Source organism: Antechinus flavipes, chromosome 4, assembly GCF_016432865.1.
Source record: "Antechinus flavipes isolate AdamAnt ecotype Samford, QLD, Australia chromosome 4, AdamAnt_v2, whole genome shotgun sequence".
NCBI classification, from domain to species: Eukaryota; Metazoa; Chordata; class Mammalia; order Dasyuromorphia; family Dasyuridae; genus Antechinus; species Antechinus flavipes.
The window spans coordinates 479,202,574-479,229,905 of NC_067401.1; the positions used below are offsets into that span (position 1 = coordinate 479,202,574).

At 51.4% G+C, this 27,332-nt stretch overlaps 1 protein-coding gene across 2 annotated transcripts in view; it reads left to right on the top strand.

The window, feature by feature from the left end:
- Positions 1-27,332, top strand: part of PIK3R3 (phosphoinositide-3-kinase regulatory subunit 3) — a 51,537-nt gene that overhangs the window by 16,048 nt on the left and 8,157 nt on the right. For both annotated transcript variants that reach the window (XM_051999842.1, XM_051999843.1), the window contains exons 2-3: positions 21,651-21,762; positions 23,038-23,136. In XM_051999842.1, the coding sequence (XP_051855802.1) occupies positions 21,651-21,762; positions 23,038-23,136 (211 nt within the window). The remainder of the gene's footprint in view (positions 1-21,650; positions 21,763-23,037; positions 23,137-27,332) is intronic.

Sequence of the window (27,332 nt, forward strand, 5' to 3'; positions counted from 1 at the left end):
ATGAGGGTTGTCGGGACAGATGGAAGGAGTAAGACTCCCCCCGAAAGGCTTCCTGGGCATTAAGTCCCTGGTGTTGGGTTCCTCCTCTGGAGCTCTGTGAGCTGACGGGCCTGCCACTGCTGGCTCTGCCGCAGCCCCAGAAGTCCTTTTCCTGAGGCAGAGGGCAGGAAGGAGGTGCTTCCCAGGTCCTCCCCGCCTTTGTTATCTGCCGCTGGGAAATGTTTTTATCAGAGAAGTTTTTTTCTCTTATAAGATCCTAATTTTCAGTGAGGGCCTGCTATTTCTCTGGAAGGAGAATGACGTCAAACACAGGAAAATGTCTCTGTTCTTCACGCTTTTGATCTGGATGGTGATCACTCCCTGCCTCTTTTCATTGAAAAGATTGGAATAATTGCCAGAGAAAGGGGGGAGGGGGTTGGGCCACGGGACAGCTGAATTACAAGTTCAACTGCTCAGATTCTTCTGGGGTGATATGCTCTGTCCTCGGTGCTGGCCACCTAAATAGCCCCTGACCCTGCCTGGGGGGGCCTGGGAGAGGGAGCTGATGTCTGTAAGAGAAAAATAAGTGGGCATGGTGGGGAAGTGTGTATGTGCCCACATGCACATGTGTGTGTGCCTTGGACACTGCACGGGTACGTGTATGTTTGATGTGCTTGTGTAAAGTGTGTGTGTGTGTGTGTGTGTGTGTGTGTGTGTGTGTGTGTGCACGCGCTGCATGCAAGGTGTAGGGGTGGGGAGGAAAGCCCTTGCAGATTGGGGTAGGGGGAGTGCAGGGTTCCTGGAGACACGAGAGATGCTATCTGGACTGAGCTTTGAAGGCCAGTAGGGAGTCTGAGAGAGAGCAAACATTCCAGGTGTGAGGGACAGCCCATGCAAAGGTGGAGGTGGAATGCAGCAGGTGAGGAAGAGCAGGTCAAGCCAGTCGGTGGTGCGGGAGTGTGGGGGGCAGGGTTGGGGGGGTCGGAGTCAAGTTAGGAATGGCCACTCCGGCAAGGTCAGGGGAGTGGGGGGAGGAAGGCCAGACCCAGAGTTAAGGGCAGTCAGTGTGGCAAGGTCAGTGGGAGCTGGGGAAGGGGGGGGGACAGAGGAGTCTGCCCACTTCCAGAGATGAGAACCTGGGGGAATGGACAGGATGCTCTCGGCTCTCATGGGAAATTCTGTCTGCGTTTTCTGGTACCTGAGGAACGGAGTCTTTCTTACTGATCTATGAAAATAGCTCCTGATTCTCCATCAACGGTTGATGAATGTATTTTAAAAAACTATTCTGATAACTGCATTTCTTACAGTGCTTCCCCGTGTAATTCCTTACATTTTATATTCTGTATTTAAAAACTTGGTTGGGAGGAGAGCTCTTTAGGTTTTCCTGGACGGACTGCCTGCAGTCAAGGGGTCCAAAACACAAAAGGGCTAATTAAGGCTACGGGGAGAGGAAATGCTATGGCTCTGGTCCTAGGAAATGTTGACAAAGCATTTGTTTACCTTCCTGCTCTTTGTGGACTAGAGAGGGGAAAATGGTCCATCAGAATTAACAAACATCAGAAATGTCTGGCACTGTAGGCAGTCTTCCACACCCGCAGTCCCCTGCAGAGGAATGGGAGGAGGTGCCTGCTGGAGTCCCGGGGTGGCCCAGCTTCGGGTGCTCCGCTTTCCACTGGCCAAGTCGTCGTCTCTGGCTGTTGTTTCCCAGGCCCTGCTCACTTTGCTTTGCATCGGCTCCCAGGCTTCTCTGTGGCCACCATGTTTTTATTTCCTTTAGATTCACAGCTTGTTTAGCTGGTTCCCAGTCATTGGGCATCTAGTTCTTTGGTACTACAAAAAGTGGCTAAAAGACCTTGGTGTGTACCACATGTGAGGTCTTTTTGGTTACTAACCTCCGCAGGCATTTGCTCAGCCCAGTGTTTTAGTCTCTTTCTTCACATAATCCCAATTTGCTTTTCAGATTGGTTGGAGCTACTCACAGCTCCACCAACAATGTATCAGCGTGCCTTGTCTTTCTACTACCACACTGACCTGAGTACATTGGCCAAGGGACTGGGCTAGCCTCCAAAAAGGGGGCTAAGGAGACTGTGACGGAGCCGCTCTCTGTGTGTCCCGCCCACTCCTTTTGAATTGAAATGACAGTGGTCTGCTCTCCTGGGGCTGAGTCCAATCAGAGGAAGTCACTGAGGAAAAGCTCACTCTACATGGAGAGATCAATTAATGAGTTCTGGTTGGGGAGACTGTCTTAAAATAAAGGAAAGAGACGGGGCATCAGAGTATACGGTCAGCCCCAGGAGTCCGCAGGGAGGCCCAACTGCCCCAAAGTGCGGGGACCTTGGGCCCCCAGAGGGGACAGTCTGGCTGCCCTCTGCCCTCAGCAGGACTCCCCGGAGGCCCGAGGTCAGTTCTGGGCCACAGCTTGGAGAGGACTCGTTGGCCAGAGGGCAGCCAGGATGGGGAAGGGCCTCCAGCTCCTGGCCGAGGGGGGAGTGTTTGAGGGGACAGCGCAGAGGCAGCCCCAGCAGCAGTGCCCGGAGGCTGAGAGCAGAGGCAAGGAAGCTGGTTGGGTCAGTCCTGAAGAGAAACATACTGAATGGCCTCCCTCGGCTAGAGCCTAGGTGGGCCCTTGGTGGGGGTGAAGGAGAGGGCAAAAGCGAAGACCCTCAGAGCTCTTGGGATTGAACTGGGCTCAGTTCCCGTCCTTCTCTGGCTCTTCCCAGCTTTGGGAGCTAGGATTGCTCTGTGAGCCCTGGTTTCCTTCTCTGTTAAATGGGAATATACTTTCCTTACTTCCTGTGGAGATCAGATGTTCTAAGTAAGGAGGCCTTAAGGAAAGGGTAATATGGAGATGAGGAGAGGCTGGGCTTGTTATTCTGTATTCTGCCCCTTCATGGAAAATGGGTTCATCCCTTACTTTTCCACTGGAGAAGTCTGAGGCCAAGGGAGCTCTCAGGCCTCCAGCTTGCGTCAGTCAGCAGGCCCAGTTGTTGCCAGTAAGTCCCCCTTTCATCTCCTCCCCTGTGGGGCAGGGCCAAGGGGGTGGGGGAAGGTGTCTCCTTCCTCCTGTAGCTCTGGATACATCTCCACTCTCCTGCACAAGTGACTTTCCTAAAGGACAGCGCCATTCCCTAATTCAGGGAGTCCAACGTGGCCTCCAAAGCCCCTGCAGCCGCCTTACCAGCCCGGTTCACGTTGGTCACTCCCCGCCCATGTTCCAGCCCAGCCAACTCAGCCTTTATTTGTCCATGGGCTCCTTGGTCTTGCCACCCTGCCTGTGTTCTGGCTGCGCTCCAAGCCTGGAACCTCCTCCCGCCTTCCTTCTCCCTCCTCTGCTCTGCCTCCACAGCAGGCCCTTCCTAATTGCCTGGGGGCTGCCCCCACCTCCTGGGGGTGTCCGGTCTCTCCTGTAAGCTGATGGAGGGCAAGGCCCATTTCTGCTTAGGAGTGCTCCTCAACAGGAAGCTTGTGGGTTAATTGGTTAGTTGACTGAGAGCATGAGCGGGGTACAGTCGGGGTACCCCCTTGTGTGGCAGAGCAAAGCCTTTGGGGAAGCCCGGGCACTGGGCATGCTGCACCCACCTGAGTGTCCTTGGATGGGAATGCTCACCTGCCATCAAGTGCTAGGATTGCTCTGAGGGCCCAATACAGACAGGAAAGGAAGGGGCACCAACTACATGGCAAAAGACCCCATGGGAAAGTCCCATTCTTCCTTCCCTGGGTCACCCTGGTTATGCCAGTGTCATCCCTGCCCCTAGGCTTGGTTTCTGCATTGATAAATTGAAGGGGCTGCTCCCAATGGCCACTAAAGTCCCCCAGGTCTAGGTCTGCAGCACAAGGACCTACATGAAACCCTTTGCACGAGAGCAGTTCTGGGGGCTCCAGGCTGCCTGTACCCCAACCCCAGTCTGTCTAGGACAGGGGGATCTTGCAGGCCTCCATGGTAGGGGCAGGCTTTGGCTCCAAGGTAGTTTGGAGGTATGGGACCCCTCGCCAGCCAGTGGGGCGATCCTTAGGGACTCCAGCTTCTCTGGGCCGCCTTTTCCTCATCTACCAAATGAAGGGCTCAGACTGTAAGAGTCTGGCAGAGAAGCGGTCGCTGACCTTCTGAGGATGGCGGCCACATGAACAGAGAGGAGGAAACCAAGTCAGCAGCCATGACAAAGTGAGAGCAAGACGCGGCGTGTATGTGGGAACCTCTGGGCACAGACTGGCTGCACCGCAGACTGCAAGTCAGAAGCTGCCCTCGAGCTCCTTTCTGGCTTTAAAATGTGGATTCTCCAGCCACGACCTGGAGCCTACACTCGGGCCTTGAAGGGAAGCACACTTGTCCACTCTCACACTGCCCTCACTCCCCAAGAATCTCTGCTTCACCTGGGTTGGGAGCCAGGGTCTGTGCACTTTTTCCTAAGGCTGAGGGGGGAGAGGCTCCCCCACTGCAGCTTTGGGTTTACTGGGATGCTTGGCTCAGTCTTCTAGGAACACAGGCTGGGCACCCCCTTTTTCTCCTCACCCCCGGCCAGTATTGGGAATGGCAGGCTTGTGCTGGAGCAAGCCAAGGGCAGGCGGCCTTCAGTGGAGATTGCCGAGTTTGGTCTGGCCCAGCTGGGGCCCAGGACCTCCTGCCTCTCCCTTTGTGCCCGCCTTCCCTCTCCCCATTGGGCGTCTCCACCTCTCTGTTTTTCCTCTTTGGTTCTTTTTCTGCACTTGGACCAGTTCCTCTGCAGCTGTTCCAGCCCGATCGCTCTCGGCTCCTCACTTCCTCTGAGCCCCAAGCCTCTCCCCTAAACGCCTGCCACCCACACCTCCTCCTCCCCTCCCATCAGCCTGCACGGGCTTCTCGCCAAAGGATCCTTCCTGACCCCTGATTTGGAACTGTCATTTCCTCAGAATTCTGTCCTACCTCTGCTTGCCTTTAATCAAATGTCAGCTACCTATGACTTGGCTCAAGGCCTGTCCATCTCACCTTTCTTCTTCTATTACTCCGCTTGTTCTTGGCCTGAAATGCTTTTTTCCAGACTTGTTAAATAAAGAACACATTTTGGTGAAGGGGAAGAGGGCGGTCCCACACTAGTCCAGGATTTTCTGGCACAGGCCTGTATACCCTATACCATTTTTTTGCTCACAGCTTATGTGGCTCTCTGGTGTGCCAGATCCTAAGGCATTCCCAACCCATACCCCTGGAATCTGGGCTGGTACTAACAGCAGGTCAGCACTTGTGCCAGGAGGCTAAGCCAGAGGGCTGCTGGGAACCTGAGTCAGGGCCAAGAAGCCCCTTAAATACACAGGAATTTTCAGGAGAATCTGGGGCTCACCCGTCTAGCCATAAGGCCAGACGCAGCTGCCACCAGTAGGGGCTCAGCTACCAGCTTCAGGGAGCCAGAGAGTGAGGGCCTTACTACAAGGAACTCGGAAATTGAGAGCTTTGTCTTTCACCCTCCTGGAACAAAATGAACCACACGGCTCCTTTTGAGTATGAGTTTAGCATGGTTAGAACAAAAACCTTGGTGCTTGTTTGTTAATTATGTTTTATTGGTGCTTTTTTATGTTTATAAAACATAACTGTTTATAAAGCTAGGTCCAGATGAATGCAAATAACGAATACCTTGAAATGGCCTGCATTTATTCAGATTTGCACCATTTAAAGTTAAAATTATGTAAAATTATGGTCATTGGTTCCAGCCCATTGGAAATCTCCAGTGCTCTAATAATTGGGCCACGTCAGGGAATTTCATATCCCTGTTATTGGGACCTCACTAGTCGTCCCCCTGAAAACCTGGAGCTCTGGTGACTGTAGCTGACAGCACGTGCCCTATGGTCCCGGACTAGCTACCAGCCGGAGCGAGCCATGTCGGCTTCCACGTTAGTCTCTAATTTATTGCCCAGGTGCCCTGCCCCCTGAACTCCACTCTGATCGGAGTGACCGTCCACAGAAGCTGGCGCCCGGCCCCGACGTTCTTGCAGGGAATATTGTCGGTGACAACAGCATTGGACCCGGGGGGGTCAGCGCCCCTTAGGATGTCTCCTCTGATGTTCTGAGAGGCTTGGAGAGTGGGCTCGACAGGCTGCTTTCCCCATTTGATGAGTGAGGAATTGGGCCCCTTGAGGGAAAATGTCTTGCCCACAGTTATATCCAGGAGGAGCAGCCAGGCGTACTCTCAGGCCTTCCGGAGCCTACGCTCAGCTCCCTGAGCATTAAGCCAAGCCGCCAGTCAGCATGGAACCCGGAGGGGTCAAGGCCAGGCCTGGCAGGCCTTTCCCAGCCTGAGGGAGGCAGGCTCCTGGCCTGTCACACCCATGATTCAGCACCGCTGTGACGAGGCAAGAATTCCCTTCTGTCTTCTCTCCATTGTGTCCTCTGAGCAGCACCCCCCCACACACTGATAACCGACTCCCTTTGATAACTCGGAGGCACCCTCCCTTCCCCAACCTCTCGCTCCTTCCCTGAGCCCAGCAGGGCCTGCAGGAGCGGGCACACTGCCCACTCTTGTCTCTTTGCCAACCTCGATGCAGGAAGGTTCACTCTCCTTGATGATGGGCCCGTCTCCAGCTCGGGGGCTCTGGAGGCTGCGAGGTCTCGGTGGGCAAGCTGCAAGGGACATCCCTCAGTGGTCCTGCCGAGCACGAGTCCCCTCGGTGCTGTGCCCAACCATGACTGTGGGCCGGCTGTTGCCCCTTCCTTTAGGACACTGCACCCTGCAGCAGCCTGGCTGGCTTCTCAGGCACCACCTCCACCCTTAGCTTCCTGGCTTCCTCATGCTCTGGCCATTCCACCTCCACCCCTGGGGAAAGGCCCAGCTGTGGGCACTCGGCCCACTGGACATGCATGGCCCTGGTCGGGGCTGTCCCTTCCCTCCCTGATGCCTAGAAGGCCGGGTCCTCTCTGCCCCACACTCTGCAGAGTAATCACTCCAAACTCTCTTCTCTGGACTTCAGTCTTCCTCTTGCCTCTTCCTCCCCTCCTCCAGCTGGGAGAGACAGGCTTTCCTGAGCTCTGAACCCTTCCCCATCCCCAGCTGCTGCCCCTACTTGAGTCTCTGAGGATGAGGGGCTCCTAATCCTGGCCTCTCTCTCCTTGGCCCTTGAGCCTCTTCCCTCTTCAGCTGACCTCAGATCTTGCCCTGTTTCTTTCTCTCTTTCCTTCCTTCCTTCTTTCCTTCCTTTCTTCTTGCTTTCTTCTTTCTTTCTTCTTTCTTCTTTCTTGCTTGCTTTTTTCCTTTCTTCTTTCTTGCTTTTTTCCTTTCTTCCTTTCCTCCTTCCTTCCTTCCTTCCTTCCTTCTTTCCTTCCCTCCTTCCTTTCCTTTCCTCCTTCCTTTCCTTTCCTTCCCTCCTTCTTTCCTTCCCTCCTTTTCTTCCTTCCTTCTCTCCTGCTTGCTTTCTTCCTTTCTTCTTTCTTGTTTTCTTCCTTTCTTTCTTCTTTCTTGTTTTCTTGCTTGCCTTCTTTCTTGCTTGCTTTTTTCCCTTTCTTCCTTTCCTCCTTCCTTCCCTTCTTTCCTTTCTTCCCTCCTTTCTTTCCTTCTTTCCTTCCCTTCCTTCCTTCTTTCCTTCCCTTCCTTCCTTCTTTCCTTCCCTTCCTTCCTTCTTTCCTTCCCTCCCTCCTTTCCTTTCCTTCCTTTCCTGCCTTCTTTTCCTTCCTTCCCTCTTTTTCTTCCTTCTTTCCTCCCTTCCCTCCTTCTTTCTTCCCTTTCCTCCTTTTCTTCCTTCCTTCCCTCCTTTTCTTCCTTCCTTCTCTCCTGCTTATTTTCTTCCTTTCTTCTTTCATTTTCTTCCTTTCTTTGTTCTTTCATGCTTGCTTTCTTCCTTTCTTCCTTGCTTGCTTTCTTCCTTCCTTCCTTGCTTTCTTCCATCTTCCTTCCTTCCTTGCTTTCTTTCATCTTCCTTCCTTCCTTCTTTCATCTTCCTTCCTTCCCTCCTTTCCTTCCTTCTTTCCTTCCTTTCTCGCTTTTTTTGCTGTTTGATGATTCTCCCCGCCCTTCCCCCCCCAGTCTTTAAACAACGCAGAAGCCAATTGTCCTCAGGGCCACAGTGAAGGAAGCATTGGTCTTGTTGCCCTCTGCTCTGGTCAGGCATTGGTCGAACAAGCGAGTGAGTTCTGATAAGCTGGGGGAGGTCTAGCAGGCAGGATGGGGAAGAGCCTTGTCCTCCTGCCCCACAGGTATTAAAGAAAGGGACTGAGGTTGTCTAGGGCCTGCAGACAGATCAGCCTGAGAGTGCCAGGGCCCGTGAAGCCTGGCTTTGGTGTTTGAAAGGCTGTCCTGTGGACAGGAGTGAGCTTTGTTCTCTTTGATCCCTTCTGGAGCTGAGTGGGAGCCATGATGGGGAAGGCCAGCTCAGGCCGAGTGACTCGGTGAGCAGGCCACTTGTCACTGCCACAGGCAGGCTTCTTATGCTGGGCTCTTGGGCTAAATGTCCTCCTTCCCTTCTGTTCCTTTCTCCACGCTCTCAGCTTCTCCGATGATCTCTATCACCAGGGAGGGACCTCCCGATCCTGAACAAGGAGAAGTGCTCTCAGCCAATCCCGAAGGGCCCCTGCTGACCAGGGAGGCTTCTTGCAGAAAGTAAGGCTTTAGCGAGACTCCAAGGGAGCCAGGGGAGTTAAGAGGAGACAGTGGAGTGGGAGGGTATTCCAAGCAGGAGGCTCAGCTGGTGCAAATGCCTGGAGCTGGGAGCAGAGCCAGGAGAGCACATTAGTTGTTCATGCAGCGCTCCTGGTTTACTGTCCTTTCCTGCTCAGCCATTTCTGAGCCTGTTGGGCTGGTCTGTGGCCCTCCATGCTGGGCCAGGCCTCCTGGGGAGCCTAGCCTCATTACTGTGGTAGCCCGGCAGAGTCCCTGGCCCCGAAAGGGCACCGGGGGATGGTCTGAGGTCGGTGACGTTCCTCTTGTCAGGCATCAGGGTTTTCAAGCATTGAAATGATTCCCCAGGCAAACAGGACTAGCTTCTCCTGCTTTTAAATCTGGTTGATAAGAACCCCAAAATTTACTTTTGATTACCTAAAGAAAATTTATTTTTGCAGAGAAGAGCTCCATCAGGCTTTGCTTTATTTTTTCGTAGAATTCTGCCTTTGGGGGTACAGCCTGCCCATAATTCCTGTTCTCCCCTCTCTCATTATCTTCTGTTTGCATGTTAAAAAGGCAGTGTGGCACAGTGGAAAGACTCTGAGGGAGCTCAGCTCTGCCCAGTGGTCTTGGGCCTCTGTTCTGTCTAGAAAAACAAAGGGCTCGGGCTCTCTTCTCCAAATCTGCTGTCTGAGTGCCGTGGGCCTGGCCCACGCTCACCCCCAGCGGAATGTCATCTTCCTGGGCCCCTCATGCTCAAGTAATCGCGTGGAATGGAATGGCTGAGCAGCCTCTGGTCTCGGTTTCCTCTCCAATCACAAGATGTTTGTTCAGAGGAGATGTGGGTTTGCAATCAGAAGCTTTGGGTCTGAATCCAGAGGCTGGCGAGAACAGCACGTTGGAAAGAACTGAGCTCACACAGCCCCCTAAGAAAAGTCCTCCCCTCTGGGCCTCAGTTTCCCCACCTGTAAGAGGAGCCTCCAGACTGTGATTCTTTGGGGCTCAGGGTTTCCTGAGGAGCTGGGGTGTCCCCATCGTGCTCCCAGGCCAGAGGCTTTGCTCAATGGGCTTTACTTGCCATGAGGCTGCACCATTGCCTAAATTACAATTTCTGAGTCAATTAAAAAGTAGATTCAGCAGTTTACATTTTTGAATTCTGATCGTTGTTTCCTTCAATGATTTCAAGGTATTTTGGATTATTAGAAAACTGGTCTCTGATGCCAGATTTGAGTTTTAAAGCCAGAAACGGGCTTGCTTTATGATTAATCCTACTAGGCTCATTATGAACAGGCCTGATGTTTGGGCATTTCCTTTTGGAGGGGCAGCTTGTAACTCTGAAAAACCTTAATCATGGTGGCCATGTCTCCAGAGATAAACTCAACGCTGGGTTTGCTGAACCCGAGGCTCGTCTCAGTCTACCTGGAAACGGCCCCACTCCGCCCCGTGTCCGCGGCCAAAGCGTGCTCGCCCCCAGCCTGGCCGGCATTGGTCCCTCTGCCTTCTCCATTCAGAAACTGGCCTTGCCCACAGCGATGATGCCGCTGGGTTTGGGTTTGGGATTTCGCTCTGAAAGCAGGTTGGCTGGCAGGGCTGAGAGAGGCCCGAGGTTGCCGGGAGCAGGCTACAGGTAGGCTAGCTTCTCAAATGACTTCTGTTCTGCAGGAGCGCAGATTCTCCCGTCACTCAGTGAGGCCCGCCAGCTGGGCCGCAGAGCCCGGGTCCAGGACACCCCTCGCAGATGCAAAGGGACGCCGACGAGCTCCCTCACAGGGCCCCCTTTTTGCTTGTCAGAAAAAGCTCTGAGTTGCCGAGTAGGTGCCTAATAAAGTTAGAGCAAAATTAAAAGGTATGCCCTCCTTCCTCTCCCTCTCCCCCAAAGTTCTAGACTCAGGAAGCCAGAAGTCCAAATAACTCTTGCTTCTGGTATTATCCCTTCCCTGGGGAAACCTGCAGTTTTTCTAGGCCTCTCCCCGCGTTTGAAGATTCTAGCATGTGAACATCCTAGTCAGGTTCCAGGAGTGTGGTTTTGTCGGCGCTTTTGGAAAGTGTTCCTGCAGTTGCTAATAACCTCTGGAAGTCCCTTTGAATTCGTGGTGTGCAGGCAGACGGAGCTGGGAGTCAGTGCCTCGGCGGGGCTCTAACTCCTGTTGGCTGATGGTCCCGTCTGAAGGCCCTCGCTGTCGAAATGGGGGCGTCCCTTTGTCCCCATGGAGCAAGAATACAAAGACACTTTTGTTTTAAAGCAAGCGGTGAGTGCTGATGCTCGCCTGCGAGAGGAGAGCAGGCGCAGGCTCCCTCGTCGTCCTGGATTTGGCCGCCACGGTTCCCCTGTGTGCCTCTGGCGGGTGCTGTGCGAGTGCCCCCCCACTGGCAGATGAGGGGAACCTCCTCCCGAGAGCCCCAGAGCAGCTCGGTGCAGACATCCCAGAGCCTCCACCTGCATCCTTGAGTCCCGGAGCGTCCGCCATCTGTCTGCAGCCCCTCTGCCCAGGAGAGGGATGGCACACGCCACATATCCAAAACAGGCCCCCGCCTTTGCCCCACGGGCCCCTCGCCCCAGTCTCCTTGTTCCTGGTTTGCCACTCTGCAGCCTCTTTGCTTCTCCACCGCCCCCCAAGTCCTGCCACCAGCACATTCGTCGTCTCCTCCAGAGAGGAGGGACAGCTGCCGCCTGTTCCTCTCTGTACCCCTCGCACGTGGCGCACAGGAAGGACTAATGAGTGCTTGGTCAGTCACTCAGCTGATTGGTGATTCTCTGCTTTCCTATCTCTTGCATCTGTCTTATGTGCCAACCCAGGATCCGCCCTAGGGCCAGTCCTGGGGCCTCTCACCCGGAGCCCCCAGGGGCCATTAAAGCGTTCCTTCTCACTCCCGTTTATTCTCCCTGCGGCAGCGGCCACGCTGATCTCCCTGGAGCCAGCTCTGTCTGGGGCTCCCCAGTCTTCAGGGGCCCCGTTGCTTCGGGGTGTCTTTACCATCTGGATCTTGCCTCCCTTTCCAGGCTTATTTCCTACCCCTCTCCTCATGTGACCGGAGTCCAGGAGAAGTGCTGAAAGGTCGTGGCTGGGGGATAGGAAAGAGTGAGTCAGCACCGTCCGTTTCATTCCAGACGATTCGTTGGGGAACGAGGCGAGGGAAGCTTTCGCAGAGACCCCCTGTGAAGAGCCGGGGCCGCTGCGTCCGATGCCAGACTCGGGGAGCAGCGTCTACTCGGCGCCCGCTCTGAGACCAGCCGGCGCTGGGGTGCGGAGCATGTGAAAACCGCGCCTGCCCGGACTCAGTCAGGGCTTTGGGCCCTTTTTTTTACATTTTCCTTTTAAAATTGCTTTGGAGCAGTTATTAGGATAGGTGCAGACAAAGCCAGAGGGAGACGGAGTGAAAACGGTCAAAAGGGTATTTCTACCTTCCTCCATGTTTTAGTTATCAAGAGAATTCTTGGCTGTACTTAATGAACTCAGCTGGCCGGGCCCAGATGAACCGTATTCGGGGGCATGGGAAGGGTTGGCCATTGTGGTTGCTGAGCCATTCAGTATCATAGGATTGGAGAAAAGGCACATCCCTGATGGTAAAAAAAGAAAGTGAATAGAGTGAAGTCATTAAACCACAGAGCGGTGAACTTCCTCCAATCCTCGGCCAGACTCTAGAATGTGTTCGAATGGAAGCAGTGACTGGCCTCCGCCTTCCAGACCAACTTCATTTCCTGTTGTTGGAGTATTAGGAGTGGAACAGGAGAGGCTCACCCTCACCCGGGGGATCGGGGCGGGCAGGTGATGTCGTTCCCGGTACGGAGGGGAAGCCAAGACTTGTTCGGTGCCGTACAACTAGTGAGAGCCGAAGTGGGACCAGATTCGGGTTTTCTGGCTCTTTATGTGAGCTAATGGTTTAGAGAAGAGCAGTGTGACAGGGCCTTGGCTGCCCTTCTAACTGATGGGAGCCGACCTCAAGGTCAGGGGCATCCAAGAGAACAATGAAGAAGGGAAGAGGTTGGATGGGCCATCCCAAAGGGTGAAGTTGTAACAAGTCTGGTCGAAAGAAAATGTTTGAGCTGGATAAGAAAGGAACTGACACAGTGGAGGAGGCGCCAGCAAGGATTTGGATCATCTTGTGATTCTGCATGTGCTTTTCTGAAGACCATATCATGCTGTGGCTTCAGTGGGCTTGCAAGCCCTCCAGATCATTTTCAGATGAGCTACTGTCTAATCAGTATTTCTCCATCTTCTTAGATTTAACCCACTGTTCTGAGAACTTTTAGATTGAACTCTGTCATTCTGTGAGTTAGCTATTCTTGTCAATTTTATCATCTGCAATGTCATTTATCAATGACTTTATCAAAGTCATTAACAAATTGTTAAACAGCACAGATCCAAGAATGGATTCCTAAGGCACCATCCTGGAGATTAGCAGCACATTGATATTGAATTGTGAAGGCTACGTCCATGTGGCCAGTTCTGAATCCATTTCATTGTGTTTACATGTGAGCCACCTCTCTCCATCCTTTCCACAAAAAGAGTCTAAGTTAGTTCATTAATTGCTCTCCTAAAGCCTAAGTTAATTATATTTATAACCGTTTCCCTTCATGTCAGAGTACTTTGCTGAAAAAAGGAAACAAGATTGGTCTATCCTGACTTGTCCTTGAAGTAGTCCCGGCCTCGTCTAGAATTCTGCTCCCTGGCCTCTGGTTTGCAGCCTCCTTGCCCAGGTGCTAGGCCTGAGCCTCAGGGCCTTGGCTTCCCCCTGGCCAGCAGCCCAAGCTCTCACCATCCTGGCTTCCTTTTGGTTATGGACTCCCTGTAAGTCTCTGGTCCTGGCCTTCCAGGGCAGAGGGTAAGATAGAGCATCCTCCTGGGACCTTTTCCAGGGCTGCGCCATACCTTTCTGCTCCTCCTCTGAGATCAGGCCTCAGAACCAACTTCTCAGTGGGGTGGAGTCTCCTGTGCATTCACATCGGTCTCTTGAGACAAATGCCACTTGTACCTTTGTGTCTTTAGAATTTCATGCCAGATTGATTCTCTGTCCTCTGTCACACACTTGGGAATGGGGGCCATCTCTTGGGCAGGGCCTGCTGAGCTAGAGAGATCCCTGAGTGTCGAGCTCTGTCACAGGGACAGACAGACGGAATTCCAGGGTGCGGGCAAAGAGCAAGATAATAAGGTGATAGTCCTAGAGGTCTCAAGGACATGGAAGAGAGGATGTGCACTCGTAAGTCTGACAAAGGAACTTGGTGATGTGAAAAGTGTAAAGACCAAACTTCAAGATATTAATCTGAGATACTGCCCAGAGCAAAGGACTAAAATTTATGAAACAGAAAGAAGCCCAAAGTTTCATTCACCAGGAAATGTCATGACCGAAATGTATTAACAGTGTATGTAGTATACATACATTGAGCAGTATGCTGAACAACAACAAATAATACAGTTGCCAAAAGAAAATCCTTGACATACCAAGGAATAGACATCTGAGTTGTTGAGAATCGCTACATTACATGAAATTAAGGAAGGAATGGCATATGATACTCTAAAAAGCAAAACTAATTTGTGACCTAAAACAAGATGTCTTAGAAAGCTGAACTCAATTATCAGTAAAATAAGATGGGTTTCAGCTACAAAGGAGGAATTAAAATCATTCCTTAAAAAGGAATTAAAGCTAAACTATAGAACATTAAGCAGTCAAAGTTTACAAGAAAATTCCAAGTAATGAAACCAAATTTCGCATCTAATTTTAGCTAAACAAAGTAAATTTTTTGATTTTTTTTTTAAATCTGTTCATATGATTTGTGAAAGAGTTGATGTCCTTACAATAGGAGATCATTATTTTAGAGGGTGTGATTTTGTAGAGAAAAACTTTTTGGTTCCACTCGTGCCAGGCTTGGGGTGAAGGAGTCAGGATAAGATTTTTACAGTCTTGAGTCTAGTCTTAGGAAATGTGAGAGAAAGAAAGGTCAGGTCCTGGAGCTAGAACTGGATCATATTCAAGGAAGGGGCAAGTTCTGAGGCCACAGAAGTAGAGGCAAAACAAGGATCCTGTAATAGGGTGGAGGGAGGGGAAGGCCACTCCTGGCACCCAGAAAAGCCGGCATAGACATTTACGAAGCTTCCACTGTGGGTCAGGAACTGAACGTATCCTGGACCGTGTTCCTGATCAGTGACCGAATCACAGACTGTCAAGGACTCCAGAGGCATCTGGTTCATCCTGAATCAGGAAAAATCAATAAGTCAACAGGCTTTCGTTAAGTGACGATTCTACATAAGGTACTAGTGGGGTGGGAGGACCCAAGAAAGGCTTCTCGTAGAAAGTGCAATTTTAGCTGAGGCTTGAAGGAAGCCAGAAGATAGAGACAATTCTCTCTACTGGAGACAGCCAGAGAAAATGCTCAAAGCAGAGATAGAGTATCGTGTGTGAGGAGCAGAAAAGAGAGCAGGGTTCCTGGAGCACGGCAGAAATGTGGGGAAGGAAGGTGAGGGAAACGGCTGGGGGCTTTAAACACCAAACTGGCCTTTTTATGTTTGATCCTGAAAGCAAGAGGAAGTTACTGGAGCTGATTAAATATTGGAGGCAGGGGGAATGGTCAGATCTGTGTTTTAGGAAGACCAAGTGGACAGCTGAGTGAAAGGGCTATCAGAGTGAAGAGAATGGGGGCAGGCAGGACCCTCCCTCATCCCCCCGCACCTCCAGCAGCTGCTGCAGTAGCCCAGATGTGCGGTGATGCAGGCCTGCACCAGGGGTGACACTCAGAGTCAAAAAGGGGGTGAGCATAGAAGGATGTTAGCAAGGTAAAAGTGACAGGATTTGGTAACAGCTTGGGTAGGGGCAGGGGAGGCAAGAGTTGTGACTAGAAAGGTGAAGGTCCTTGGAAGGAACAGGGAAGTTAGGGAGAGACAGGGTTTGAGGGAAGGATCACAAGCCCTGGTTTTGACCCTGTTGGATTTCAGAATTTCTCCATCCACTTCCACCAATGTACACCATGGCTATTAAAGCTGAAAGAGCCCAGGTCTGAGGAGAGGTTAGGGTCTGGTAAAGAGACCTGTGACTTATGTGCATAAAGATAATTGAGTGCTGGGAGCTGGTGAGATCACAAAGGGAAATAGTCTAGAGAAGAGGGGCCCCGACAGGCTTAGGGAATGCTCACTGAGAACCTATGCATCCAGCGTGAGGGAGACTGGAGGCAGTCCCAGAAACCTGGAAAGAGCCTGGCTGGGTTCGAGGAGCCCTTCTTCAGCACAGTAGGAGGAAACACACAGGGGAGGGATGAGCTTGTGGATGTTTCTGAAGACAGTGGGATCACTTCATATTCTAGGGACTGGCTTTAGAGGGGGGGAGGGAGACCGACCGAACATTACATAATAGACCTAAATGTGGACAGATTCAATTCCCAATTAAAAAAAGATGGAAGAATGGGTAAGAAAACTGAGTTTGTTAGTTGGCTGCGTATAAGAAACATATTTAAACAGAATCCAAGTGAGGGGATAGAACACAAGGCTGGTATGTGTCCCAGAAACGAGGGGGATCGCAATGATGAGTTCAAGTCATGCGGCAGCACAAACAGATGATGTCAATGGAAAGGAGCTATTATGATATTCTGTTTATAGGAGCCATAGAAAAATGAAATGCTGCCACTGCTAAGTCCACAGCCATTGGCGCAGTCAGCTTCCAGATTTGTTTTTGAAAGCGAGGGGAATTGCAAAAAGAAGGATGCTGAGCAATAACAGCTAACGTTCATTCAGCGCTCATAGGTTTGCAAAACCTATTATCGTGTTTGATCAACACAACAACCCTGTGAGCGCACTGCTATTATAATATCCCTATTTTTATAGACGAGGCTCCAGTATTTAGTCAGTATCCGAGGAGGGTTTGGACTCGGGTCCTAACTCCCAAGGCCAGCTCTCTATCCACTAACCCATCCGCCAGCCTCTAGAACAATTACAGAAAAACAGTAATATTCTTCTCTTAGAATTGGGTCAATCTATTAGAAAAATCAATTAGAAGGAAGCTACAGAGTGATGAACAGAATATAATGGAAAATTGTTTTTCAAAATACTATTGGAGATTTCTCAATGAGACTATTAGGGAATATATGTATTTTCCAGCATTTCATGGAATCTTTTGCAAAAACTGAATGTGTGCTAAGGCTTGAATCATGAATAAAAGCCCTTTTTTATAGCTATTAATTTATAAGATATATGCATGGATAATTTTTCAGCATCGACAATTGCAAAACCTTTTATTCCAACTTTTCCCCTCCTTCCCTCCTCCTCCTCCCCCAGATGACAGGTAGACTAATACATGTTAAATATGTTAAAGTATATGTTAAATACAATATATGTATACATATCCATATAGTTATTTTGCTGTACAATAAGAATTGGATTTAGACATAAGATAAAAATAACCTGAGAAGGAAGTAAAAAATGCAGGTGGACAAAAACAGAGGGATTGGAATGCTATGTTGTGGTTCACACTCATTTCCCAGAGTTCTTTTGCTGGGTGTACTGGTTCTATTCATTATTGAACAAATGGAATTGATTTGGTTCATTTCATTATTGAAGAGACCCACATCCATCAGAATTGATCATAAGTATTGTTGTTGAGATATATAATGATCTCCTGGTCCTGCTCATTTCATTCAGCATCAGTTCCTGTCAGTCTCTCCAGGCCTTTCTGAAATCATCCTGCTGGTCATTTCTTACTGAACAATAATATTCCATCATATTCATATACCACAATTTATTCAGCCATTCTCCAATTGATGGGCATCTATTCTGTCTCCAGTTTCTGGCCACTACAAAGAGACCTGCCACAAGCATTCTTGCACATACAGGTCCCTTTCCCTTCTTTAGTATCTCTTTGGGATATAAGCCCAGTAGTAACACTGCTGGATCAAAGGGTATGCACACGTTTGATAATTTTTTGAGCATAGTTCCAAATCGCTCTCCAGAATGGTTGCTTGTAATGAATAAAAGCCTTTATCAATATTTTTTAAAAGTTTAGAAAAGAATTAAAATAAGTGCATCATAACTATGGAAAGAGAATGTTTTAACCAAGGAGAGAGAAAAATAAGCAACTTCAGTTATATGAAATGAAGAACTTTTGCAGAAACTGTCAATACCAAGTGAGTTGAAAAACTTAGACCAGTTATCCTCTGAAAGCTCTAGATTTGGGCACAATTCAACAAGCAAATGTTAAATGCCCTTGATGTTCATGGTGAGGTGAGGAGGACACAAAAAACAAACATTCAAGAGATTTAATATTGTGCAGAAATTATTGTAAAGTAAAGCAAAGAGACTTCAAGAATCATTGCCCACTGAGAATAATCCTTCATCATCCAGGTTAAGGGCGGAGAAGAGGGAATTACATTCCCCAAGATGCTTTGTCAGAATTCACAGAGTTTACCCTTGATTTATCTGGAACACAGCATAAAATATCAGATCTTTTTTAAAATGTGCTCACTAGTTTTGCTGATTCCACCCCCCTCACAAAAAAAAAAAATCCAACAACAATCTTTTCTGTAAGGGGATGGCTCTTTGGAAGAGGGAAGGGGATGAAATATAAGAAATGTAGGCAATACAACAAAAAAGATATCAATCCAAATCTTTTTATTTTTTAAACCACTACTTTAGAACCCTGATAATAAAAGCAAATAACCCATTTCCCATCTTAAAAGATTCAGGCAGCAGAATGACATACTTTTTGTTTGTTTTTTCTTTTTTCTTAAACATGGCCAACATATTGGTGTTTTTGCTCACCAATCCACGTTTGCCACAAGGGTCCTTCCCTACCATCCCCAACAAAAACAAAAGAAATAAGGTTTATTGAAGCATTTTAAATACACATTAGAAAATAGAAGGAATGCTAGAAGAAACATTCAGGACAGCTTTGAAAGTGACATTGAATTTATTATAATAAGCTTTGCATACTAGAGATTTGTGGCTTCGTGTACAATCTTTTCCTTTTCTGTAGGTGAAAATGCTCATTTTATTTGGTTCAGAGTTTTAAAAGAAAAAAAACTCCAAAATACCCCTAGCAACATTTTGTTGTAGCAAAGAACAAAATGGGTTTCAGTTGATTGGGAAGACTCAAGTGGATCTGAGCTCTCATGCATTCCCTTGAACAATGCCGTTCCATTCACACCTGCTCATCACTTGTCCATATCTTCGCAAAACTTCTTCCTGAGGGTCTGCCCAATATACTGGAAGCCTTTTTACTTTTCTTCCAACATCTTGAGGGTAGGTGTAGCTCCACCTGACCTCAGTCACTCTTGCCACATGACTGGCCCATCTCCCCTTGCTGTAAACCATTTTGTCTCCTCCTTTTCTCAAATGGAACTCCTCCTGGCTCTGGGTTTCAACCAGCTTTCCCTCACCATGCACCTTCCCGTTGCCTACTGTGAGATGCTCATCTTCAGAGAAGATGCTCATCTCTGATTACATCATCTTCTCTACTCCTCTTCTCTACTACTCATAAGCATCCAGATAAGTTTATGCTAACCTGACATTGCCCCAGGTAGTTATATCTCTCTCCATTTGGCAGATGAAACAGATGTTTACTGAAGATGGTACTTTCTGAAATCTTTTGGCTTCCTTCTATACTCATTAATTTACATGGGTTTAACACTGGATGAAATTAAAACATTTGGTATCTGTATCATTTCTGTTGTCCATTTCCCAGTTTTTATTTTCAGTCATTTGTTCAAATAAATCTTCTTACTTAAATGCCAAATCTTTTCTGATGACTATTCTTTTTTGTTTAAAATTTTTCTTAGCTCTGACGAGTTAGCAGCCTCGCTATCCACAGATAGCTGACTTAGGAATACCTCTGATGTCCATAATAAATATTTTTTCTATCTTTTACATTCCCTGTAGTTGTGTTTGGTGCTTATAATATCTAAAACCTATTAATCCTTTTTTCTTTTTTCTTTTTAAAGAATACATTCATGATCAAGAAGTGAAGAATCTGCCAGTTTGGGGCCTCCTTCATTTTTCTTGAAACACTTCTCCCCACATTTTTTTGAAATTTTGGCCACATTTTCATGAAATCAAGTTCTCATAGAACTTCTGGACCTCTTTGTCCTTGATGACCAGTATTAGGTCATAAATTATAAGTATTTTCATGATAGGCTTTTTGCAAATACTTATCATTAATATACGATAGCACGTGATGATTCATAAAATAATATTTCTCATGACCCATTTTTTCCAACTCCTTTCTTTGCTTCTTTAAGATGCACCTATGAGTCATCCTTCCATTGAGCTTTACTGTCCTTCTAGTTTTATTTACAACAAAATTGTCATCATTAATATGATTCAAGTCCTCTTCCAATATTTCTACTCATTGGTCCTTGGAAAATAATTAAGTTTGTAAATGACTTAAAAGCTGTGGTGTTCTATGATAGATTTAGTTCTTCTCGGCAATACACTGATCCAAGACAATTCCAATAGATTTGGGATGGGAAATGTCATTTGCATGCAGAGAGAATTATGGAGACTAAATGATAATGGAAGATTATTTTCATTTTTTTTTATCTGTTTGCTTTTTCTTTCTTGGGTTTTTCCCTTTCTTATTTCACAACATGACTAATATAGAAATGTGTTCACAATGATTGTACATATATAACCTATATCAGAGTGCTTGCTATCTTGAAGAAGGGAGAGGTAAGGGAAGGAGAGAGAAAAGAAAATGTGGAACTCAATCTTACAAAAATAAATGTTGAAAGCTAAAAAAAAAAAAACTATTGTTTGAAACCTCCCCCATCCTCTTCAGAAGCGGAAAGGGATACACAAGAATGAGAGTAATATATTTTTTTCATTGGTTCCCATGACTAAAAGATATTTATCACCAGTTGACTTAATGAAGGAGAGGCAGCTGGGAGAGTTGAGAGTACCAATAACAAGGGCAATCAGGAGACGTCGTGTAGGAGATATCTACAGAGCTGAGCCTGGAAGAGAGTCCAGTATATTGCAGGACTACCAGAACAAAAGAGATTATAAGTATTTTGGTTGGCCCCAAGGAAAGCCCAAGGATAAATGGGGAAAAGTTACAGAAAGACATATTTAGGCTTGGCAAAAAGGACTCTTCCTTACCCCAACAGTGGGCCCTGGAGGTGGCAAGCAGAAGCTCAGGGTCACTTGCCATATGTATTGCCAGGAGTGGGTGGAAACCATCCAGGCCCAAGGGAGCCTGTAATGGGGCAGGACCCTTCCAGCTCAGAGATTGGAAGGTAATTCTTTGGTCATCACCTCAAATGAAAAAAGCAGTCATACTTTTACAGGGATTTGTTGGAAAATTGAGGTTTTAGGAAGTCGCTGCTTTTTAAAGTGTTTTAAAAGTTACAACTAACATCTGAGTTGCCATGGAGCGTTTATATTCCTTCCCTTTTATGGGACCGGTGGTTTTAGGACATTTGAAAAGCATTTGAAAGATCAACATCTGAACTGGTGGAGTTAAAAAAGGAGATTCTTTTCAAGGAGGAGGAAATTAATTATTCCCAAATTACTCCTAATCCTCCAGCAGAATGCTGGAGTGCCTCGTTTTCCCCAGTTAGTATAAGATGCCCTAGTCCAGAAAGGACAAAGAAATCCTTAGAATAATATGGAACAGGACCTGGAGATCCTAAGGGTCTGGAAGTTCAGCGTGGCAAAGTGCTCTCAGTGCTGATGTCATTTTGGCCATGATGGACCCTTCCATGCCGGTGTGGCCAGTTCTATGGAATATGCAGTGGGTAGAATGCCACGGCGTGTGGGCTACCGGTCACAAGAAGAGGAGCCCGAGGGGCACCTGCCTGTGGGGCGTTGGAGAAGGGCCGATGTGTGCAGTGGAAGAGACACAGTTTTACTCCTCCCCACAAGGTGGGAGTCCAGGCAGGATAGGGGTGCAGAAAAACGGATTTCAGTATCAGGAGGGCCTGCCTACAGACAAGGACTCCCCTGATGGAGAGCGGTCCTCGGGAACTGCGCCTTCTCGTAGAGCCTGAGGGTGCCCCCGCTTGGGGCCTTTCCAACACTTTCCTTTCTGGCAGATTTTCCCTGTACAGTGGTTGGTTAGTGGGTGACCTGAGATGGGAAATCGAGAGTCAGCAGCAAACAGTCTGTGGCCCATAAATCCTTTCTGTTTCTTCTCTCCTAGCTCTTCCGCCAAAGCCGCCCAAGTCCTTGACTCAAGCCGGTGCCAACGGCCTGAAGGACAGTTCAGGGTTTTCCCTCCCTGACGCAGAGTGGTACTGGGGAGACATCTCGAGGTGAGCCGGAGCACCTGGCGCCCACTCGGGTTCCCTTTCTCCCTTTGGAAGCCGGGGCGTGGGATTCCACGGTGTCCCGAGCCGTGTGGAGCCCTTCACACTTGGAATTTGGGGTTCTCCCCGTTGGTCAGAGCCGTCCTTATAAGAGCTGCTTGGGTCTCAGAAGACCCGGACGCTTCTCTGCAGTGATCAGGGAATCTCCAAGGCTCCCTTAGCTGGAAGTGGCTTTTCCCAGTACTTGTCTTGGAGCAGAGTGGGGAGGAGGGGGCCCAGGGGGTTGGGCTGGTGGAAAAACTTGCCTCCTGTGGCCCACAGTCATTGGTCGTGTGCTGTTTTGGCTTCCACATCAAAGGAGGACTTGGGGCTTCCCGGGGACGGCCCACAGAACTCCGGGGCTCAAATGTTTCCAAGGCCTTGCTTGGACGTCTCCAGGGTAGAGAGGCTGACTTTGGTCTGGTTTGGTTCAGGCTGGGCTCACATCTGTGGAAGGGAATGGGGGAGTGTGGCCGCCCAGCCCAGCCCGCACTGGGCCTGCAGACCCTGGGAGGGAGAATCCAGCTTGGAATCCCTGGAGCTTTCCCAGACAATCTGCTGAAAATTCCTAGCTTGTCCCGGGAAAGCTGACTGGTGTAGAAGATGACATTTCTCTCTGTTGACCTTCATCTTCTTGCATTGGGTCCAGTGTCCTAGGCTGATGAAAGGGAGTTTTCCTTGAGTTCCCAAAGCATTGTCTTGCTAACCGGGTAAGACAGGGGGGCCTTGGTCCCAAACATGGGCCCTTCCTCAGGGGCTGGACTCTGCTACCTTCCTGTCCTACCTTGCCCACTTTGGGGGAACGGAGCCTATCTTTAAACTCTTGAGCCAGAGGGCAAACTGCCCTGGGCCCGGGGCTGCCCACCCTTCTGAATCCGGGCCTTCCTTGGCTCCCAAGATGTCACCAGCTGCTCCCATTGCTTGCTAGAGCCTTCTTTGCACAGCGGCCAAGGAAGGGGGCCGGCTGCTGGCTCTTGGGCGGCTGTGCAAGTTCAGGCCTGCCCCACAAAGCCCCAGAGGCTCCACAGAAACAGGCCCCCCCACCTCCCAAGCCTCTGAAATCTGAGCCGGTTCAGAAAGCAGAGTCTGCCCTTGGATTGAGCAATAGAGCAAAGAGAAACAGAGATCCTGGGGGGGACGGACAATGAGGTGCCTGAGAGATGAGGAGAGCTACCAGGACAAGGGGGGGCTCCCCGGTGGCCTCTGCCCCCCTTAGACTAAGCCCCGACCTTTTTTCTCCAGGGAAGAGGTCAATGACAAACTCCGGGACATGCCCGATGGAACCTTCCTGGTGCGAGACGCATCCACCAAGGTGCAGGGAGACTACACGCTTACTCTGCGGTGAGCTGGGGCCTGGGGGGAGGGACCTGCGGGGGAGTGGGGGGCAGCGAACGGTTCCTCACACAGCCTCCCGCCTCCGGCAGAAGTCTCGTAGGTACTGGTCGCCCCCAATTCGCCCCCTGCCAGAGGGCCCCCTTCCCCACGTTCTTATCTCCTGTGACGCGCGGCTGAGGTTAGTGCCCGTGGAACCTCCTCCCCAGGACCCTGCAAAGGCGGGGGGGCAGAAATGAGCGTGGACAGGTCGGGGAGCTCCCTGCGCTGATGCAGGCCGGCAGCCGCTTGGTGGGGCCTGAGAAGGAGGGCCGGTGCGCCCGGCCAGGAGGGCGCGGAAGGAGAGGCGGTTATTCAGCATCGACCACACGCCAGACACCGGGGCGCCTGCCAGGGAGCCGTTCCAGCGGGCGAGGGCCAGCAAGGTCAGCCCCTCCAGGGGGAGACCCCGGGACCAAGGGCTGCAGCAGCATCCTGGAGCCCAAGACTTTGTGGTGGTGGCCGGCTCTCTGCCCCCGGGGCACCCAGCCTCCCAGGTCACCGCCGAGATCTCGGAGCCCCACCGCGATCGCTCCCCCTCGGCCGGGAGCTGGCAGCGCGCGCCCCCCTTGGATCGTCCGGATGTGGGCAGACTAAGGGGAAAGCCCCAAGATGGGGGGGGAGGGGGCTCCATCCCTCCCAGGCCCCTTCCTGCCCAAGGCTGTGATTCACTCTGCCTGTGGGAGGAGGCCCCGGGCGGAGGCTGCAGGCCTGGGCAGAGGCAGGGCTTTCAGGGGCGAGGGGCCGGCAGTTAAGGTGTCGCTCCGATTATGAGGCTACTTCCAGCTGTTTGTCAGGGGCTGAGGGAAGAAGGGCGGCCTCCGGAGCCTCCGTGCTCTGCTCCCAGCCGTCCTCCGCCTCCTTCCTGGTGCGCGAGCGGGTGTGCGTGGGGCCGGCCCCCTCCCCCGGAGCTCCGGCCTGGCCCCGGCCCCAGTCTGGGGCCTTCCCAGGTCCCACCCCCCGCTTCCTGTGCGCTCTCCTGGTCGGCATTCCTGGAGACGCCGGACGATTGTGGGCCGGACAATGGCAGCGCTTCCTCCGGCTGCCGGATCGGGCTTTTTAAGGAGCACAAAGGGAAACCGGAGGCGGGGGGGCTTTGTGTAGTCTTGACTACACTGGGAAGAGACAAACTTTTTCTCTTTCCCGACAGTAAAGGGGGTCGGGGGCAGGCCCTCTGCCGAGGCAGGCGCGCTGGGCGGGGGGCTCGCAGTAGCCAGGGCCGGACCTCCTTACCCTTGGTGCACTTTGCCTCCAGCCACGCTCCTTGGGAGGGGCAGGAGCCGGGAGTCTCCCTCACAGCACTTGGGGACTGTGTGTCCCTGCAGACAGTATTCAGAGGCTGCTTCCTAGTTGTGACAGAAAGATTGTGTTCCATAAGCACTTATTAAACACCAGCTGTGTACAGAGCATTGTACTAGGATGAGGATCTCACGGAATCTCAGCGATGGAAGGGTCCTCAGGGACCTCCAGTCGAGCCTGTCCCTGAACGCCAGGCCTGTCCGTCCCATCCCCTCCTCACAGCGGCCCACCAGGAGCTCACCGGCCTGGGGGCAGTCCCCGGGGTCCCCGGGCATCGTTCTGCCCTCTGAGATCCTGCCACCCAGGCCACTCTGCTCTCACAGCATCCCCGACAGGCACAAGGCCTTGAGACCCGTGTCAGCCCGGTCCCTCCGGCCGGTTCCCTCCTGATGCTCAGACCCAGCCAGGGAAGGGCCCCGTCACCCTCCTCCTCCTCAGCGCCCACCCCCATGGAGCAACCTGAGGGAGGGAGACATTAGCAGAGAACAGAAGTCTGTCTGTCACTGCCCCCCGATGAAGACTCGGACCTCCCCAGTCCCGTCAGGACTGAGCCCGTGGGCCTTTCCCTCGGCCCCTCCTGCGGGTCCATCTCCTCCCTCCGCACCTTTGCAGAACCTGGGACGCTCTTCCTCCTCCCTCTCATCTCCTAGGCTCTCCCTGCAGGTCAACGTGTCCCTTTCCAGCGAGGACGCCGGCCTTTCTCCTGGCTTCCTGGCACACATCAGGAGCTTAATGACTGTTGGCTGTGGGGGATCTGTTTACCTGAGGTCTGAGTGCTGTTGGAAGGCCAGAAGCCTCACCTGCTCGACCTCCTGCCTCCTCCCGCCTCCTTGGAGACTAATAAGAATGGAGTCAGGCCGGAAACGGCCTCAGAGCTTGGGGTGACTCCCCTCCCTCCACCCCCTGGGCCGGAAGCTGCCCCAGCCCCCCCCCCCCGGAATCTGGCAGCTTTTGCGGGCTGTTAGCGAAGGGCCCATTTCACGCTTGTGCAGCCCTTTTGTTGGCAAGAACTTCCTTCATAGTCGGCCGGAGTCTGCTTCCCCGTACCTGCTCCCTGGAGGAAGCTGGGGACACTCACTGCACAGAACAGGGACTGCCCTCCCGCTCTGGTCTCTGTCCTGACCTGCATCCCTCTGTCCCTTCCCAGGCTCCATGGCTCCTTTCCTCTCCTCTGGCTTCACAGTCATTTCTACAGAGAAGAGCCTCCTCCCCAACTAGAATGAGCAGAGGCCAGAGGGCTATCTCCTTGTATCACTCCCCCAGACTTAGAGAGGAAATTGTGGGCTTTGGAACCAAGAGAAACCTGGATCTGAGTCTCCATTTCCTCATCTGTAAAGTGGGTATATTATAGTAAGGCAAGGGAAATTGGCATGTAAAACCCGCATGAGGGATCTCCGCGAGAGAGGTTTCCTGCCTGCCTGGCTTCCCAGCGTTAGCGGCACCGGTGCCGACCCTCGGACTCCCAGCAGGGCTCCAGAGCCCCTGGTGCGGCGGGGCAGTGCACACCTGAGGAGAAGAGCCCCATGGCTAGAGCACTTGGCAGGGAGGGAGGAAGCCCTTGCCACAGGGCCGCCCTGTCAGTGGGGAGGCCCTCGAGCAGCTCTCTTGAGCCATCCTTCCCCCTCTTCAAAAATGAAAATGAGGGGAGGGGGCCGAGTTTGGGCACCTTGGCGGCTCCGTGCCAAGTTTGGCTGCGACTGTGCGCTGCCCTGCGGTTCAGTCTGAGATCCAATGCCAGTCGGATGGGCGGGAACTGCAGAAGCCATAACCGGGGAAAGAGCCGAGTGGCGGGAGAACTGCCCGTGTGCGGTGGTGGTTTAAGTAGTCATTTCTGGGAGCTCTCAGCACCTCTGTGACAAGATAACGTGACAATGAGCAGAATTAATCACCCCAGCCTCCGTCATTCTGGGAGCTTAATTAACACGGAGATCCCGAGCCAGCCGCCTTCCCTCCGTTACCGGCAAGAGCACCTTGGGCCACGTCCTGAGGAGGTGCGACTTCTGGGCCCTCTCCGGCAGCCGAAGGACCCCCTGGGGTCTTCTTGTCGGGTCACACCCTGCCCCGGGCAATGACCGGCGACCGGGAAAACGAGCCGAGGCGGCTGGGACGCCCACTGCGGCGCTGGAACTTCCGGGAACTTTGGGGTCGAGCTGCCGGGGAACGTCATCTTTTGTCCCCGAAACGCTCCTCGTCCCAGTCACGCCCCCGGTGCCGCTCACCCTGCAAGTCCCTTAAGGAGCGACGCGCAGACGTCAGGCTCTTTGCAAGATGAAACGAGGGAGAACCTTATTCCGAACACGTCTCTGATTATTAATAGCACTGATGGCACAAACAGGGAGCTAAATGAAGGCTCGCCCGGGAGCTTTGCCGCTGACATCCCCCGAGGGATGAGGGATTCCTGGGGGACGGTCTGCGGGGACACGAGCCTAGGAACGGCGCCGGGGTTCCCAGTCGAACGATCGCCCCAAAGAGGGTGACCACCCACAAAGGAAAAACCAATGGATGGTAGGTGCTACTGGGCGGACCGCCTTCCGTGGTCTTGGAGATGCTGCAAATGGGCGGCGAGCGGCCCTAGAACTGGAGGAGAGGAAGAGCAAGGCTGGAGGGCTCTTGGGGAAATAGCCCAAAGCTCTCGGTGCCAGAAGCTTCTCTCTGCAAGGCCACCTTGTCACCAAGGAGTCAATCAATGACTCCCCCCTGAGCCTCAGGTTTTTCCGACTGTGTGCCCAGGGCCTCCATGACTCCATGGCGCGGGTCACCCTCGCCACTTCTCTCCCCGCTCTGGGCTGACTCGCGCTTTTCCAGCTTTCAACACCCCCACGCCCCCTGGAGCCCTTTTTTCTCTTGTCTTCCCCCCTTAGAACATA